This window comes from Manacus vitellinus, unplaced genomic scaffold (genome assembly GCF_001715985.3).
Source record: "Manacus vitellinus isolate BGI_N305 unplaced genomic scaffold, ASM171598v3 scaffold_48_pilon, whole genome shotgun sequence".
In the NCBI taxonomy this organism is placed as follows: Eukaryota; Metazoa; Chordata; class Aves; order Passeriformes; family Pipridae; genus Manacus; species Manacus vitellinus.
The window spans coordinates 1,378,589-1,393,821 of record NW_021940593.1 but is presented as its reverse complement, the minus strand read 5'-3'; the positions used below and the strand labels follow the sequence as shown (position 1 = coordinate 1,393,821).

The following is a 15,233-nucleotide window of genomic DNA, read 5'->3' as shown; positions in this document are numbered from 1 at the left end:
TTAGATTCAGAGGGAGTATTCCATGCTGGCTTGAAAAGGAGAAAATTGACAATCTCATATTGAAGCTGTTGAGGAAAAAAAAAAACCCTATATATAATGAGAAACAGATGAGAAACAGTTCCACATGAAAGAATCCCTATTTGCTCTGTTTGCATATGATTTTCTATGCCCTTGTAGGGTTTGGTTTCCCGCCCTCGTCCTGTTTTTTTTTTTTTTTTAAATATACTTAAATGTTTACCACAGAAATATGTTTTCTTAAGTCAGGTGTCTTTAAGGAAGTGCACTAGCGTGGGTGTATTAGAGTAGGAAATCTGTGTCACTCAGTGAATATGGTGATTTTGAACTTAAAATCACAGGTTTAACCCACCTGAATAACAGGTGGGTTATTCATTCTTTGTGCTTCCTCCATTAAAAAAGAAAGGTAATGACTGTCCTCATATATTAATTCCCCCTTGCAGGCTTTTGATGCACAGTAAATATAGGGTTTGAAATGCTTTATGGAAAGGCCTGAGAGCTTTTGTCTTTTCAAAAGAATTTTTGTCCTTTAAAATGTCAGAAATGTCAAGTTCTGCCTTTGCTGTGTTGTCAGTGGATTCCTTGAGTAACTTCTAAAATGTTCATTTAAGAGATTTCTCAGGCAGAATTTAGTAATGTGTCACTGCTGTGAATCCTGTGTGTATGACTGTTCCTGCATCGAAATAGTTTCAATGAGGTTATCTACGCTCAAAAAGTTATTCCCATCCCCTTCCAGGATGCAGAATAAAGAGCGGTCTTGAAAAAAAAGTTTGTTTGAAAGTGTGGGACAGACTTGGAAACTAGAACTGTAAAGAACTGGCTTCCTTTTGTGTTCAAATCTGACACAAACTTGTCCGTTGAGATCTACAGGTTTGGAGAAGATCATTTTGGTTTATTGAACTAGACATGTGACCTTTAAAAGGGATCTTGTTTTTTACTTGGACATTGCACTTTGTGGAGCTAGCTGGAAATTTGAAGGGTAAAACAATATTTACATGAATTCTGCATTTAAGGGGCAAATATTCCTGGGGCCTAGTGATATCCAGATTGGTCCAAAGACGTTCTACCCAGACTTGGCACTTCTCGCAGGTGTGTCGTAGCCAAACACTAATCTTGGATGTTTTGTCTCTCTGTGTGACCTTCAAGATGCCAAATCCTTTGTCTCCTCCCAGCAAAGAATGTAAGAAGTGATATTAGTTTTAGTTACTGATGGCTGAAGCACTGTGTTAACTAATTTTGGCAGAAGGAAACCAACTGTAATCAAGGTGACAAACCTCTTGACTCCTCTCCATTTATATTAAAACATGTGAACTAATAAAGACTGCAACAGGTTTGAACTGGATCTTCCCTTACAAAGGCTTATAAGGCTGGGGTTTTTTTTGATGCAGGTGCTTGCAGGTGTCTTTACTTTGTGAATTAGGATTTGAAAGATCAGGCTTTCTGTGAGCTGGGTACAAAAAAAAATGTTTTTGTCTTTGCAGAGCAAATTCAGGTGTGGAAATTTCCCAAGTAATGACAACATTGTTTCAATATGCAAAATAAATTGTGTCACTGCTTTTTAGACAATTTTTTTTGTTTAGAATTCGCAATGACTTTGCAACCCAAAAGAAGAACCGTTTATAAGCTCCATATACAAAAAACCTTTAAATGTTAAATGCTAAATTGTAGCAACAGACATAAAATGCTGGGTATCTCTATAGAGGCTCTGACTTTGCTTTAATGTCTTAAGTTGTATGATGGTTCATTTCTTTGGTTTTTTTTTTTTAATTAAGGTACAATGTACAGGAGCGTATAATTACTGAGTATAGTGTTATTGTTAGTCTACATATAGCCCCAAATAATCAGTCATTTAATTAGAGCTCTGACATTTCTTAACTTATTGTAGTATTGATTGGTGTTTACCTTTTAGCTTGACTTTTTTTTGAAAAGTATTTCCATAGAGAACTGATTTCGATAAATGTGCTAGTCTTTTTTAAAATAGAATTGTCATGGGAAACGTGGAACTAAATCAAAATATGTTTATCCCAGAGTCATGGTACGCTGCTGGAGACAGTTGACAGAAGGCAGATTTAGATTGGATATTGGGGAGAACTTCTTCCCTGTGAGGGTGGAGAGGCCCTGGTACATGTTCCCAGAAAATCTGTGGCTGCCCCATCCCTGGAAGTGTCCAAGGCCAGGCTGGACGGGGCTTGGAGCAACCTGGGCTAGTGGAAGGTGTCCCTGCCCATGGCAGGGGATTGCAATGAGATGATCTTTGAAGTCCTTTCCAAACCAACCATTCTGTGATTCTGTGATAAACAAAGGAAGTCCTGGCAGCAGATTGTATTTCTTTTTTCTATTCATTCCTCCCAGGATTGTACAATGAGTATTTGGGAACAGACACATCCCATGAAACAAAACGTGTTTTGGGGCCATAGGTCTTTAAGTATGGAAATCTATTTCCAGGAGAGTCTTTGAGAACAATATGGCTTAAAGTTATGTATTTGGTTTTAAAAATCTATGTAATTTTAAACATTCCAGTGAAGTATCACTGCTTTGTTTCAGCTTATATTTGTTTAGATTAATGTGTAAATCCAGGAAAGCAAAATGAAGTTCCATCTGAATATGTGAATATATATGAATATGTGTATATATATATATATATATATATATATATATATATATATATATATGAATATATCTGAATAGGATGAAAGTAAAGTAGTTTTTAAGTTTATAGCTAAGACTCCAGCAGTTCCGGAATATGGAATTCAGCAGGTATCTGTTCTCATCATGGAATTGCTCCTTTTTACTCCACAACATGGAGAGGATAGAGACTACAGATGTGGTTTAGAACATGTATGACTAGTTCTGAAAAATATTGATTTTATATTTGAAATCCCAGTATCTCCTTCAGGTGTGTATGTCCAAAATTTCCAGGGTGCTTTGTTACAATTTACTTTTAGAAGTTTGTGTTTTGCTTTTTGCTTTTTGTTTGTTTGGAGTTCTTGTGGTTGGTTTGTTTGTTTTTGTTTTTAAATATGAGTACTTTGAGGGACTATTTACAAGACAAACCCTCAACCTACCAAATTAATTCTCTCTCCCCACCCTCTATATCGAGTAGAGGTTCAGGACCTTCAGAGGGGATGCAGAAGTGATTTCTGTAAGGAGCGCAGCCTTGCAAGGTTTAAGTAAATCTTTGTGACTACTTTATCACCAGTACATACCCAAATAAACTGGCTCCATTTCGCTTGTTTGGTTTAGTCCTGCTAATGAGAGTACTTCAGTTCTCTGTTGTAACTGAATTCTGGATTATGGTTAAAGTGGGAGTGTTCACTGACTGATGTAATTAATAGTATTTGCTGTTTTAATACTTATGGCTGATTGTATCCTCTTATATACCCTTTTTTATATAAATGTTTATAAATTTAGCTCATGTCTATTAACCTGAGTACTAGAAGAAATTAGATGATCATTTAAGTAGTCCTGCCCAAAGTGTGATTTAAATGAAGTCCATTAAAACCAGTGGGGAGATAGTCCTGTGTTCAGATGAGAATCTGCCCTTAGATATGGATTGTTTTAAATGAAAATCCAGCAGGAAAGATTTTCTGCTCACGTGGTTTTTGAGTCATTCAACTTCTGTTGTTTTCCAGTGTGTGAAATAGGTAGACCTGTGTTATTATTGGCAATACTCAGCATTTATTTCAGGCTATCCAGTGTTAATTAAAAATACTTATTTTCACTTAGTGGAGTATTAATAACAGTGTGACTTAGTGCTTGTAAAATGTTTCAAATTTTAAAAATGCATTGAAATAGGAGTGGGATATTGCTTTTAGAATCTTTACAAGGGAGCCATATCACTGCTATTACTTATATTTAACAGAAAAAAACAGAAGGTGAATGCAGGAACACTGAAAGGAGAGAACTCAACTGCCTGATTTTTGAAATCCAGGCCCAGAATAGTTTGCATATTTTTCCTACCCCTTATCCTGATTCAGTCACCCTGTACAAGAAGGAACTATTTCAGGATAGGCTTGTTTGTTTTGAAGTACAGCAGTTATAAGAATGTTAATAGACAAGCAGAAGCAGAGTGTTGCAAATACAGACCTGTGAGCTCTATCACTGGAGAGTGGAGCAGTGTAGGGGTGTTTGGATCACCTTTAGTTTCACTGTGCCATCATTTTAATAGACACTTTTAAAATATTAAATCTGGTCTTTTTCAGTTCCTAAAAAGTGTAATCATCTAGTCTAGATCTTGAACTGTAACTGTCATGTACAGATCTGAGGTGGAAGTGTGCAGAGGAATAAAAACTTGAAGGAGTAATTCAGCATCTAAAGGTACATGGGACCAATGGGTGACTGGAGAGCCTCAGCACGAGGCCACTGATGTTTGGGAGTGTTCCCACGGGAGACTCTGTAGTCAGGTGTCCCTCTGACTTGAAAGGACTGTACACAGTTTAGAAATTCTAAAGTCTTTATAAGCAGGATTTATGTGAACAGCAGTGTGGGGGTTTTGCTGTTTAAATTTCTTTGAAGAAGAAAGAGAGTCTGCAGTTCTGAGGTTACCTGCATTCTGGAAATGTCCACATTCTACAGCCTGAAGCTGCATTTTACAGCTTATTTGGCTCTTGGGGAAAACACAAGGTGAAGAATAACTTCGATTAAAGTTAGATTTGCTTTCTAGACATTGACTATTGACAATGTTAAGAATTTGCAAATAAAGTATTTTTTCCTTGTTTTCAGTTCAATATATGCCACTCACTGACTGAGTGGTTTAGGTTTAGGTTTGTTTAGAGCCAGTTGTATCATTAGTTACCACCTTTGAAGTTAGACATTATTAGAGAACTAAAAAAAAAAAAAAAAATCCCAGTATTTTACGTTGATTCTGTCTTAGTGGAAAATAGGCTCTGACTATAAAGCTTTCAAAGGATGTGCCATCTTTGTAGTCTGAAAATGCATAGGCATAAGCTGAGTTGTATCCACAGTGCTTTTACTGGCCCTGTTTACCTGGTAGTTTTTTGAAGGGATAAGTTTTCTTGTCAAGTTTTACAGTAACTTACAAAACATAGTAGAGGAGACATTATTTGCTTTGGTTCCCGTGCCAGCTTTGGTATGAGAACTGATTGCATTACCGTGATACAAAAAGTGAATGTTTACCTTTAGGGATTCCTTGAAGTGAAGTTTAAGGTGAAGTTCAGACCTTTCTCCAAGACCCGTAAGCAATTTCAGAAATAGACAAATCACAGGAGAATTTCTAAGTCCCCCTGAATATATAAGCTCAATTTTTAAAGTAATTGTTCCCTTTAGACTAATAATTTCAAGGCATTCATTTTATTACATTGCTCTTTCAGTTTTAATATAAAGGTTTTTTCCTGATCATCTCTAGTCTTTGCTTTATTATTATTAAGCATATTGCTCTGTTCACAGATTATTTTTATTTTATTTTTTTTTTAGCAAGGAAATAACTCTGACTGATATATGATTTATTGTAGATAACAAGGTACCTTGTTATCTAGTAGCTACACCTAGGTGCCTACTGAGATATTACAAATTCTATATTAATTTTAATATTATTTACAAAACAGGAGAGTCATGTTCATAATACAGACATCCTGGTGTACTCTCCCTGAAGTCCAGATGTTGTGGTCAGTATACACAGCTATTTCTTCAACATTTATGAGAATCTGGTTCTTTTTGCTGTAAATGTTGAGCGCTGACTTAAGACTTTGTGTAAAGACACTTTCAGTGTTTGTGGTTCTTTCCTTCAGACCAGGGGAGTCCAAAGGTAGTGAGTAATGATTGTTTGCTTTAGGGAAACAAACTTCATCAGGCATTTTGGTTTTTCCTGTAGTTTCTTTGCTAACAGGGAAAAAAAATATCCCAACCAGCTATAAGACACAGAGCTATTATGGTGACATTGTACAGAAAAAATGCTGGGCAGTCCAATAAAAGTGTTAACTACACTTTTCAAATAGCTAACAATGATATAAGCACTTTGCCTACAGGTAGAAATGAAAAAAAATAACATTGTTTAGAAAGTGTACAACTGATTCTCTTAAGACCTCTCCAGTATCACAAGAACTCAGTCTTCTGGATGCTGAGAATGAATGTGCTGTTAAATGAAGAGGTACCATTTCATGAGCAATGAAACAACATCATTTCATTGCAACAGCTTGGACATTTTGAAACTCCCCCATTCTGTTTTCCAGGAATTAAATAATGAGTGCTGCAAACTAAAGCATTACCAAACTGCATTGTGGGCATCTGAATTTATGACTTGTTTGTAGACAGATAACATTATTTTTCACACGAATATGGTGATAATGGATTGACATCAATAGTAATAATAATAATTCTATTAATGTTCTTCCACAAGTAACCCCGGATTACACTAAGAGTATTACAGCAATTCAGAAGTTGAAAAGTTTTTAATTTTGTTCCTATAGACTGCTACTAAAGCATATGTTTTCATTCAGCAAATTACGCTTATCACCACAAATTGGCATTCTGTGCATATTGGCTCTTGAAACGTATTAAAATCTGAAAAATCTGTACACATATACGATTTACCAAATGCTCTGCTGAACTGAGGACAAAAAGAACATGCTTGCTGAGAAATCACAATTAACCATCTTTGTGTTTTCTGTCACATTTATTACAGACTGACAAGAAAGTGAGAAGTAATGCCTTGAACGTGGCAATAGACAGTATGTGCAAGAAGACAAGAGATCTCCGCAGACAGGTGAGCAATCTGGGGAAAGGAAGAGGTAGAAAAGGGTCTTGAAGGATCCCTTTCAAAATTGCTATTTTCAGTTTATGCATTTTGAAAACAAAGAGGGTTTTTTTTACCATATTAAAAAAATATTGAAGATAGTTACACTACTCCAGGGGATATACACATACGAGTTTTTGAAACTCTGGGAAAAATCCAAATTATACTGGCTGAAGATATATTTGTACACAGGCAAATCTCTGCATGTATACATGTCTAAATATATATTTTCTATAGATATATATTAGTAATGTACTCTGGACATCAAGATTCTTTTTATTTTAAATAAACTTAAATTATTATTGGTTGTTGGAACAGACACCATGAAGGAACTATGGAGTCACTATGTCAAAGGTCTTTACAGTGAGAACTCTTACAGCACAAAGGGTCCTTGGAATACCTGGTCCACAGTCCACCCACCTGTTTTGCATCCTAGCATCCTAAAACTAGTGTGAGACATGGACCAAAATCCATAGCATATTTCTCTGCCAGAAACTTCTTTGAGAAAAATTGTAAATTTTGTTGAAGGTTTATCATGTGCCAGTTTAGAAAAGAAAGCTGGAAAACCAGTAGTTATTTCAGCCAGGCTACCCCACCTATAGGAAAGTTCATGGCTGCACATAACATGAGCACACGCTGTTTTGGTCCTGCCTCTAGCTGTGGCTATTTAACAACCCTCTGGTGGAAGAATATCCCTCCTGACTTCGTGTACAGTCTTACAAGCCAGCCTGTGCTTCAAAATGATGAATAAATTCCTTCCTGCTCCCATAATCAGCCAGGGGAAGCCTTGAAAGATGAGATGAATATCAAATAAATATATATTATAGGTATATGTATATATTTGTTACTAACTAGCTATCCAATTTCTGGTTACGTTCTGTCAAAAATATGTTCAGTGCAGAGACCTGGGAACTTGCATCACGAGCTCAGTGTGTCTAGGAACAATCCCATTCTGCCCTACAATCTCTTCCATGAGTTAATTAAACTCCAGCTTATAACAGTTTATTGACTCTGTTACAGTGGTTAAAAGCTGTTAACTAAGTCAATTTGTGTCTTTCTGTAAACCTTTGGAAAATGTTCAGGCTGAATGTAATTATGCCCAATTTATAGCCAATCTAGAACCAGTAATTTTCTCTAACCAGAATAGCTCTGTGGCTTCTTGACATTTTCCACTGGAAAGTATTTATGAGAAATATTTCATCTGTCTCCTGTTTTATGTTCATACATGTGAATTGCATAAGAATTGTTTTAGGAAGGGTGCTTACTGCATGCCTAATTCCTGATCTGGGAAACATGAAATTGTGAGTTCTGTGCCAGCAGATATTGCAATAGAGCCTTATTTGCTTTCACTTATGAACATTCATTATTTTGTCTCCCAGCAATTATACAAGAAACATGAAAATTGTTGTTTGCTCTACTCTTTATAGCTTTTATAATACCTTTTTTTTTAAAAAAATGATACTGTGTATCCTCTTTGGTGTTCCATCAGTCACTCACAGTGGATTTGGGCCTATGGTATGTGCTCTGCTTTCAGCCATTGCTGGCATTGCCTCTGCAAAATTGGGGTTAAACACCAAACCTTTTGAACTTGCATTTTGGGAGTCTCTTCAGTAGTACCCAGTAAAGAGAACTGTCACACAGATGCTGGCCCAGGCACCAGCCTGACTGTGGGCTGTGCCATGGCCCCCTTTGGAACACCTTTGTAGGCCTCAGGAAGTGGGGTGAAAGAGGGCTCGTGTCTGACAAGACCTGAAGGCAAAGGCAGCCACCTCAGTAATAGTGTATCCTGGAAGTTGTGAAAGGTCTCTGGCTTTTCAAGGGAAGTTATTTGCATTCACTTCAAGAACTTTACTACTACTTGTGGAGATTTTAAGCTATTCTGCTTTGTTTTGATTTTTACTTGCTTTGTGCCAGAGATATGCATGCCTTTTCTGGGTGTGCAGCTTTGCCTAGGTCACTGTTCCTTCCTGGTAGAGCTGTATGAATATTTAAGAAGGAATTGCCTATTCATTCTAATTTCTAATTATGGAAAATTACCATACTCGGTTCTTGCCTCCCAGTTGTTTCCCAGTGTAGCGTGAATGGACTGCACAGATGTTTCTCCTATGGTTTGCTGCAGTTTTGGCTGGTTGGTTGTTTTTATAAATGTTATTCCTCATGATGTTCTTATATTTCAATGTTCCTTCTTCATCATGGATAGCTTTTCCTGAACACAAAGGAGATTGCCTTGCTGGCATCCCTTTGAGACAGGAAAGAGAGATCCCTCAATAATAACTGATCTGTGGTTTGTCAGGGACTTTTGCCAGGGTAGTCTTTTGAGGCAAGAGGCAAATAGAGGCAAACACAGTTTTCTGTACTCATCAGAATACTGATGTTTAATAGTGTTGTAAACAGCTGCTGGCATTTTCTTCTCTACCTTCCACTGTTTTTAACAACCTTATGCCCCATGTTTTATAAACAACATCTTTCTGTATTATTTTTTAATGCACTTTGATATCAAAACAAAAATTCCCCATGCTTCTGCTTCTGTAACAGTCTGCTCAAAGGGTAAGAACAAGACCTTGCATCTTAAAAATAAAACAGTTTGTCAGGCATCATCCTCCCCTGCTTTCCCTCTTGTGATGGTGTCTCTTTCACTTAAAATATGAGAAAAGTTTTAATTATAGCACAATAACTTCCCTAGCATTGCCTGCCAGCACTGCTGCTGCTGTCCTGTGTCTGTTTGTAAGCCTCCCTATGTGGTTTGCTGTTAGGATTTTGCTCTAGAGGTGACCAGAGTCAGACTTACTGAGTCATGAAAACAGTTATGCTTAGGATGAAAAGAAATAAGATATTGCTTCAGATATTCCTTTTTTTCTTTTGTCTTTCCCCTCTTTTGTTCTACATTGCATTTCTTCGTTCTTTAATGCTACGTGAGCCATCCTTTGAAAAATCTCAGCTTCGTGTATTTCTTTTGAAGACCTGAAACTGGAACATAATTTCAAACTTGTTTGTATTCAGTAAAGACACAGCATTATCCTTCTTTTTTTTTTTTTTTTTTTTTTTCTTTTAAGAAGGCATGATCTGCTGTTTAATTGCAGGATAGTGGATTTCTTAGAACAAAATAATAGTGATAATTTATATGTGAGAGGTTAATTAAACCAGGCAAACCAGTAAAAAGCTATAGCAAAGAATTATGCAATGAGAGATAAAATTAGGCTGCTGGTTTGAAATTGGATGCCTCAAGCTCACCACAAACGTGACTGAGGTTATTACAGTCACTGGTCCTCAGATAATACACTAAGGCTGTGAGAGTCCTACAGCCTGGGCTGTGCAGAACCCAAAAATATTTCTCTTGGAGACAATGAATCATCAGCCATGGATATAATGGTTCCACAGGTTTTTGTTGCTTTTTGTTGTAAATTGAAATCTTAAGTTTTAAACTGTGATTCTTCAAGGTCACATTCATGTGCTTAATTTTAAATAGGAAAAAAATGTCTGTTTTCTTCAGCTGGGCCTTTCCAGCAGAAAAATTTTAACAGGTAACTTATCAGGACTGAGGTTCAACATATTTTTTCCTACTAGTGAAAGTTTTCAAAACTTTTTAATAACTTTTTTTTTTTTTTTTAATTCCAGCCTGAATGAAGCTGAGAATGTAAAAAATCCAATTATTGGAATTGCATAGCCTTTGTCTTTCTAAGTTCCTTTCAGAACACACAGTGTGTCCAGATAGTATATCCCAGTGGGATAGGCTGCAGCAAGTTAGAAGACAAAGAAATCATTCCAAACATGTGTGTTTTTTGGAAGATTTGTCTGTCCCCTTGGTGAGTCAATGAGAGCTGGCTTTAGATGGTGAGGCTATCTCAAAGGTAGTGGTGAAATTCATATCCAAATCCTGTCGTGATAATCAACAGATTTCTCTGCTATTGTTCTTGCTGTGCATGGTCACTGCCCTACCTACAAGCACAGCAGCATCAAAAAGACTGTGGATTTTTGCATTTTTCTATTGGTAGGAGCCTTTACTTCTAGTTTTCACACAGGTGCACTGGGGCAAAATTCTGAGTGAAAACATCTTCTTTGGCAACAACCCTGTCAGCGCTTCCAAACACTTTGTTTCCTTTTCTGTCCCAATCAATATCTTTTCTGTATATTGTAAAAGTAACATTTTTGCAGTAGGAAATTCAGCAAACTTGATAATTTAGTTACATTGCATGTATTGCTACAACTGGTATGTTTGTTGTGTGTTCCATGATTAAATTGAGTAATTGTCATGTATGGGTTTATAACATGCAGAATAACCCCTTAAGTTCTGTAACGTCCTGGAGATCAGTTATAAACTTATATGAAACCTAATTTAAAAGGGATAATTTGTAGCAGAATGTTACACTTCATTAATAATATAAGTAAGAAGTTCAAGAACAATTAATTTTAGCAGAGAAAATTGAACTTCAGACTCATTTATAGTTCTCCTTGCTCTATTAATACATTATCAGATGGCATAATCAGTAATCTCGATGACATAATTACCACGAAGGCGACCATCTTGCAAATCAGAGTCTGCTGTTGGATTTCCCAACAAGAAAATATTTGGGTAATTTTACAATTATGAAAACCTGTGATGAAGACTATTTTGGGAGTGCAAACATAATTAAATTAATATTTTCTCTGTAAAATTAAATAGATTTCTCCCTTGGCATCTGAGTTACAAGGGACAGTACCCAGGAGACATGAGATCTGATCTAACTAATTTTTCACGTGTGAAATCATGTAAGTAGTCGATTTTGTCATCAAGGAAGGAGAATATTTGTTTGGCTCCCTTGATTTCAACAAAACTAGTATATGTTGTAAGTGTTTCGTGTGTCTTTACACACACACACAGACATTTGCACTTACAAACATGCGTATTTAGGTAGTGGCATATTAAAATTGTCCCTAAAATTAAATACAGCTTTCTGTGTAACAGATAAATTGCAGCTGCAGTAGGTTTCAGACACCCAATCTTGCAAATAATGCAGGAATACAGTGTGTAGATGTTTATGTTATAAAATATTAATGGCCAGTAATTATAGTAGACTTTAACAAATAGCCCAGTTAGCAGGTACTAATGTAATGCTTTCTTTTGCAGCTCCGTAAAGCCATTATAGATCACATCTCAGACTCCTTCTTAGATACCACTGTTCCACTTCTAGTTCTCATTGAAGCTGCTAAAAATGGAAGAGAGAAAGAAATAAAGGAATATGCTGCTATATTTCGAGAACATACCAGCAGGCTTGTGGAGGTATGTTTGATGGAACTGCACTTTTTTTTGTTTGAGTATATGGTGTAAATGACTTGCCACCAAACACTTCCTTTGCTGGCTGATATCATAAAACATTTAAAGCTGGTATTTTAGGAAAGAATAAATAAATGGCCTCCATTTATTTATTCTCCATTTTTTTATATAATGGCTGCAGTAAGACAGAGGGCTTTGTGGTTATATAGGATTTCATTACATAGAAATTTGATGGTGTGGAATTGTAATTTGAGAAACTCATTCAAACTGGAGCCTGAAACATTACTGGAATACTGAAGTCAGGAATTTGCAGTAATATTATCTCAAGAACATGTAAGGAATGCATTCGTAATTTTTGTGGGGTTTTGTGAGCTTTTGGTGCTTTTGTGTGCAGTAATGCAAAAATGGGAAAAATCAATGAATTCACTTTGTGGCTAAAAATTTACTTATGAAAAATGTTTGGCTCAAAATTAATTAGTCTTGAATGATCTACAGATAATGAAAGACAAATAGGTAGAAGCTAAAGTAGAAGTATGGTATTGCATTTATGTTTCTCTTCATAGTCGTGTAATTACAGAATAAGACTGGTTGTTATTCTTTGATTTACAAGAGTGTCTCATTTTGACCATGCTGCAAAATCAAATGAAAGTTAAAACACAAACCCAAAATTGTCAGTTTTACAGATTTTTAATACTGAAGCTAAACCATCAAAAGAACAGGTGATCTCTGAAGATCAGATAATGTTACTGAATTTCTACCCAAATCCAGGTCAGCTGAAATACCCAAATCATTATTCATTTTAGAAGATGTGAGCCTATAAAAAATGGAATATTCATTTCCCTTTGTGGGTTTGAATTTGTTTCACAAATGCTGGAATAGCTGGGGCCAGTTTGTGGTTAAAGGGAGCAGTGGCTGCACAGATCCTCTGCCTAGATAATCTACAAGGCCATGGGGCAGCTGCCTGTGAACATGAGACTGCCCAGAAGAGAAATATCCTTAGTGCTCTTGTGAAAAAAGGAATTCTCTTACCTCACAGCCTGATCTTGCTGTGTGTGTAAATACACAGTGTGGATGTGTGCATAGTTATATTTATGCTGTGACTCAACGTGCTGCCTACACTGAAGAAAACATACTTTTAAAAATGCTTTAAGTACCTGGCTTTCAGAGAGACTGTACACAGTGCCAACTCCTATTGTTGAATTAGTTGTTCCAAATGTTACTTTACTGGTGCTTATATCATATTCTGCTATTGAAAATTATCATAAAGTAAAATGGAAGTTATCTTCTGGATATGTACTAAAACTGAACTGTCTTATTTAAAAGTTGCTTACATTGGTTTAATGCACTTACCAGTATCTCTGAGTGAGAGCTTGAGTGATGGTTTTTTGATAAACTGTATTTATCAACTGCTAAACTCTCCAGCAATTTAATTAGATGGTAGTTGTACTGCATCCATCAACTGTGAGCCTATCAGAGGTAAAACAAAACAAAAAGGAAAAAAATAAACAACTAAGCAAGTGGCCACAAGGGGCTTTGTACAGATAAACAGATTTATCTGATTTTTAAGAAAAATTCAGTAATCTCATGCAGCATCCTCTAAGAGAAGGAGTTATGGTAGCTGTTTTGTGGAAAGTGTAACACCAATTAAATTGATATAAATGGAATAGCATTTAAATACATTAAAGCAGTAAATTGGAAGCATATTATGGTTTTTAGTGGCCTAAAACCTGTTAAGCTGGGAATATAAGTTCTTGCACTAGAGAACTGCACTGTTGCTTTAATTTGTCAAGGAATATAATGGATAGATAGATCTGACTAATTGTGGTTTTCACAAGTGGACATCCTTCAGAAATACACACATATTTCAGAACTGAGAAGTGGCAGATATATCTGTGGCTTGGTTTCCAGCTGAACATGGTGCCATGGGAAATGGATATGCTGTAGAAATCAGGTCTAGCTGAAAGTGCTCCCCAAATCAGGGAGCCTGATTCTGCAAGAATCAAGGGCAGGTCGAAAAGGGGATGAGCTGGCTTTGAATCCTTGTCATTTCTATTATCCTTTTATTTATCAAGGAATTTAATTTTTTTGGTTATGATGGTAATATATAAACAGCACTTGTCCCCTTTGGGGCAGCTGCCCAGCCTTTTGCCAGGGAAGTGTTTGGTATTGAAGTGCAGGACCATGAGTGGCATGTACCTGGCTGTGGAATACTAAGAGACAACAAGTGTAGGTAAAACATTTTAAAAGCTAAATAGCTTAGGAAAGAAATGTTGCAAAAATGGCATAGAGGACTAACTGTGCCAGAGAAGGCTGGTAGGTGAGGTAGAGGAGACAGGAAGTTGTAGTATAACTGTAAAATCAGTTTTACCATCTACATGTAGTTGTGACATCCAAGGAGTTGGATGGTTTGTGGGCACCTAGTGATAGGGCAAAGGCCAGTGATGCAAGCAAGACTGCCCATGTTGTTAAATGCAACATACCTTGTTTATCAGAATAAAAAAGGTGTTTTTTTTTTCTTTTGTAAGCTGGAAGTAGCCTTTATGGAACATGGGATGTAGTGGAGCTGCTTGCAAGCACTGAGGGGTGAAAACCAGCTCAGACGTTGGCAATCCCTAGGTTTTGTCTTGGGGAACAAAAGCTGAAAGAAAAACCCATTTACATTCTGACTGTCTTTTTTTTTTCTGGCTGTAAAACACCCTAGATGTGGGTGTGAGCCCACTGTAAACCTTTGACATCTCTAGCACCCCATGGTAGAGAATTTCACAGCCTATGTGTTGTGTAGAGAAGTGAAACCCCCACATGGTTTCCTTTGCTGTCCCTGAATTCCTGTATTGGAAGAGACAATGAGCACCAGTCCCTATTTTCCTTCTCCATGCCACTTACTCTTTCAAAGTCTGCTTTCAAAGTTAAGTATTTCTGGTCTTTTAAAATTTTCCTTACTTGGAAGCTGTAAAAGGATCCCCCTGCTACCTTCCCTCTGCCTTTTCCAGCACCTTGCAGCCCGTGAGGTGGTAAGGCAGAACTGTGCATGCTATTCAATACATTCAAGATATTTCCTAGAATCTTAGAATCCCAGAATGGTTTGGGTTGGAAGGGACCTTAAATATTACCTCATTCCACTCCCCTGCCATGGGCAGAGACATCTTCCACTAGAACAGGTTACTCAGAGCTTCATCCAACCTGGCCTTGGACACTTCCAGGGATGGAGCATCCACA

The 15,233-nt window shown here is 36.8% G+C and overlaps 1 protein-coding gene across 1 annotated transcript in view; it reads left to right on the top strand.

Moving 5' to 3' along the window:
- The window catches only part of CTNNA3 (catenin alpha 3), a 427,660-nt gene that overhangs the window by 241,871 nt on the left and 170,556 nt on the right, over positions 1-15,233 (top strand). The window contains exons 8-9 of the mRNA XM_018079955.1: positions 6,656-6,736; positions 11,871-12,023. Coding sequence (XP_017935444.1) covers positions 6,656-6,736; positions 11,871-12,023 — 234 coding nt within the window. The remainder of the gene's footprint in view (positions 1-6,655; positions 6,737-11,870; positions 12,024-15,233) is intronic.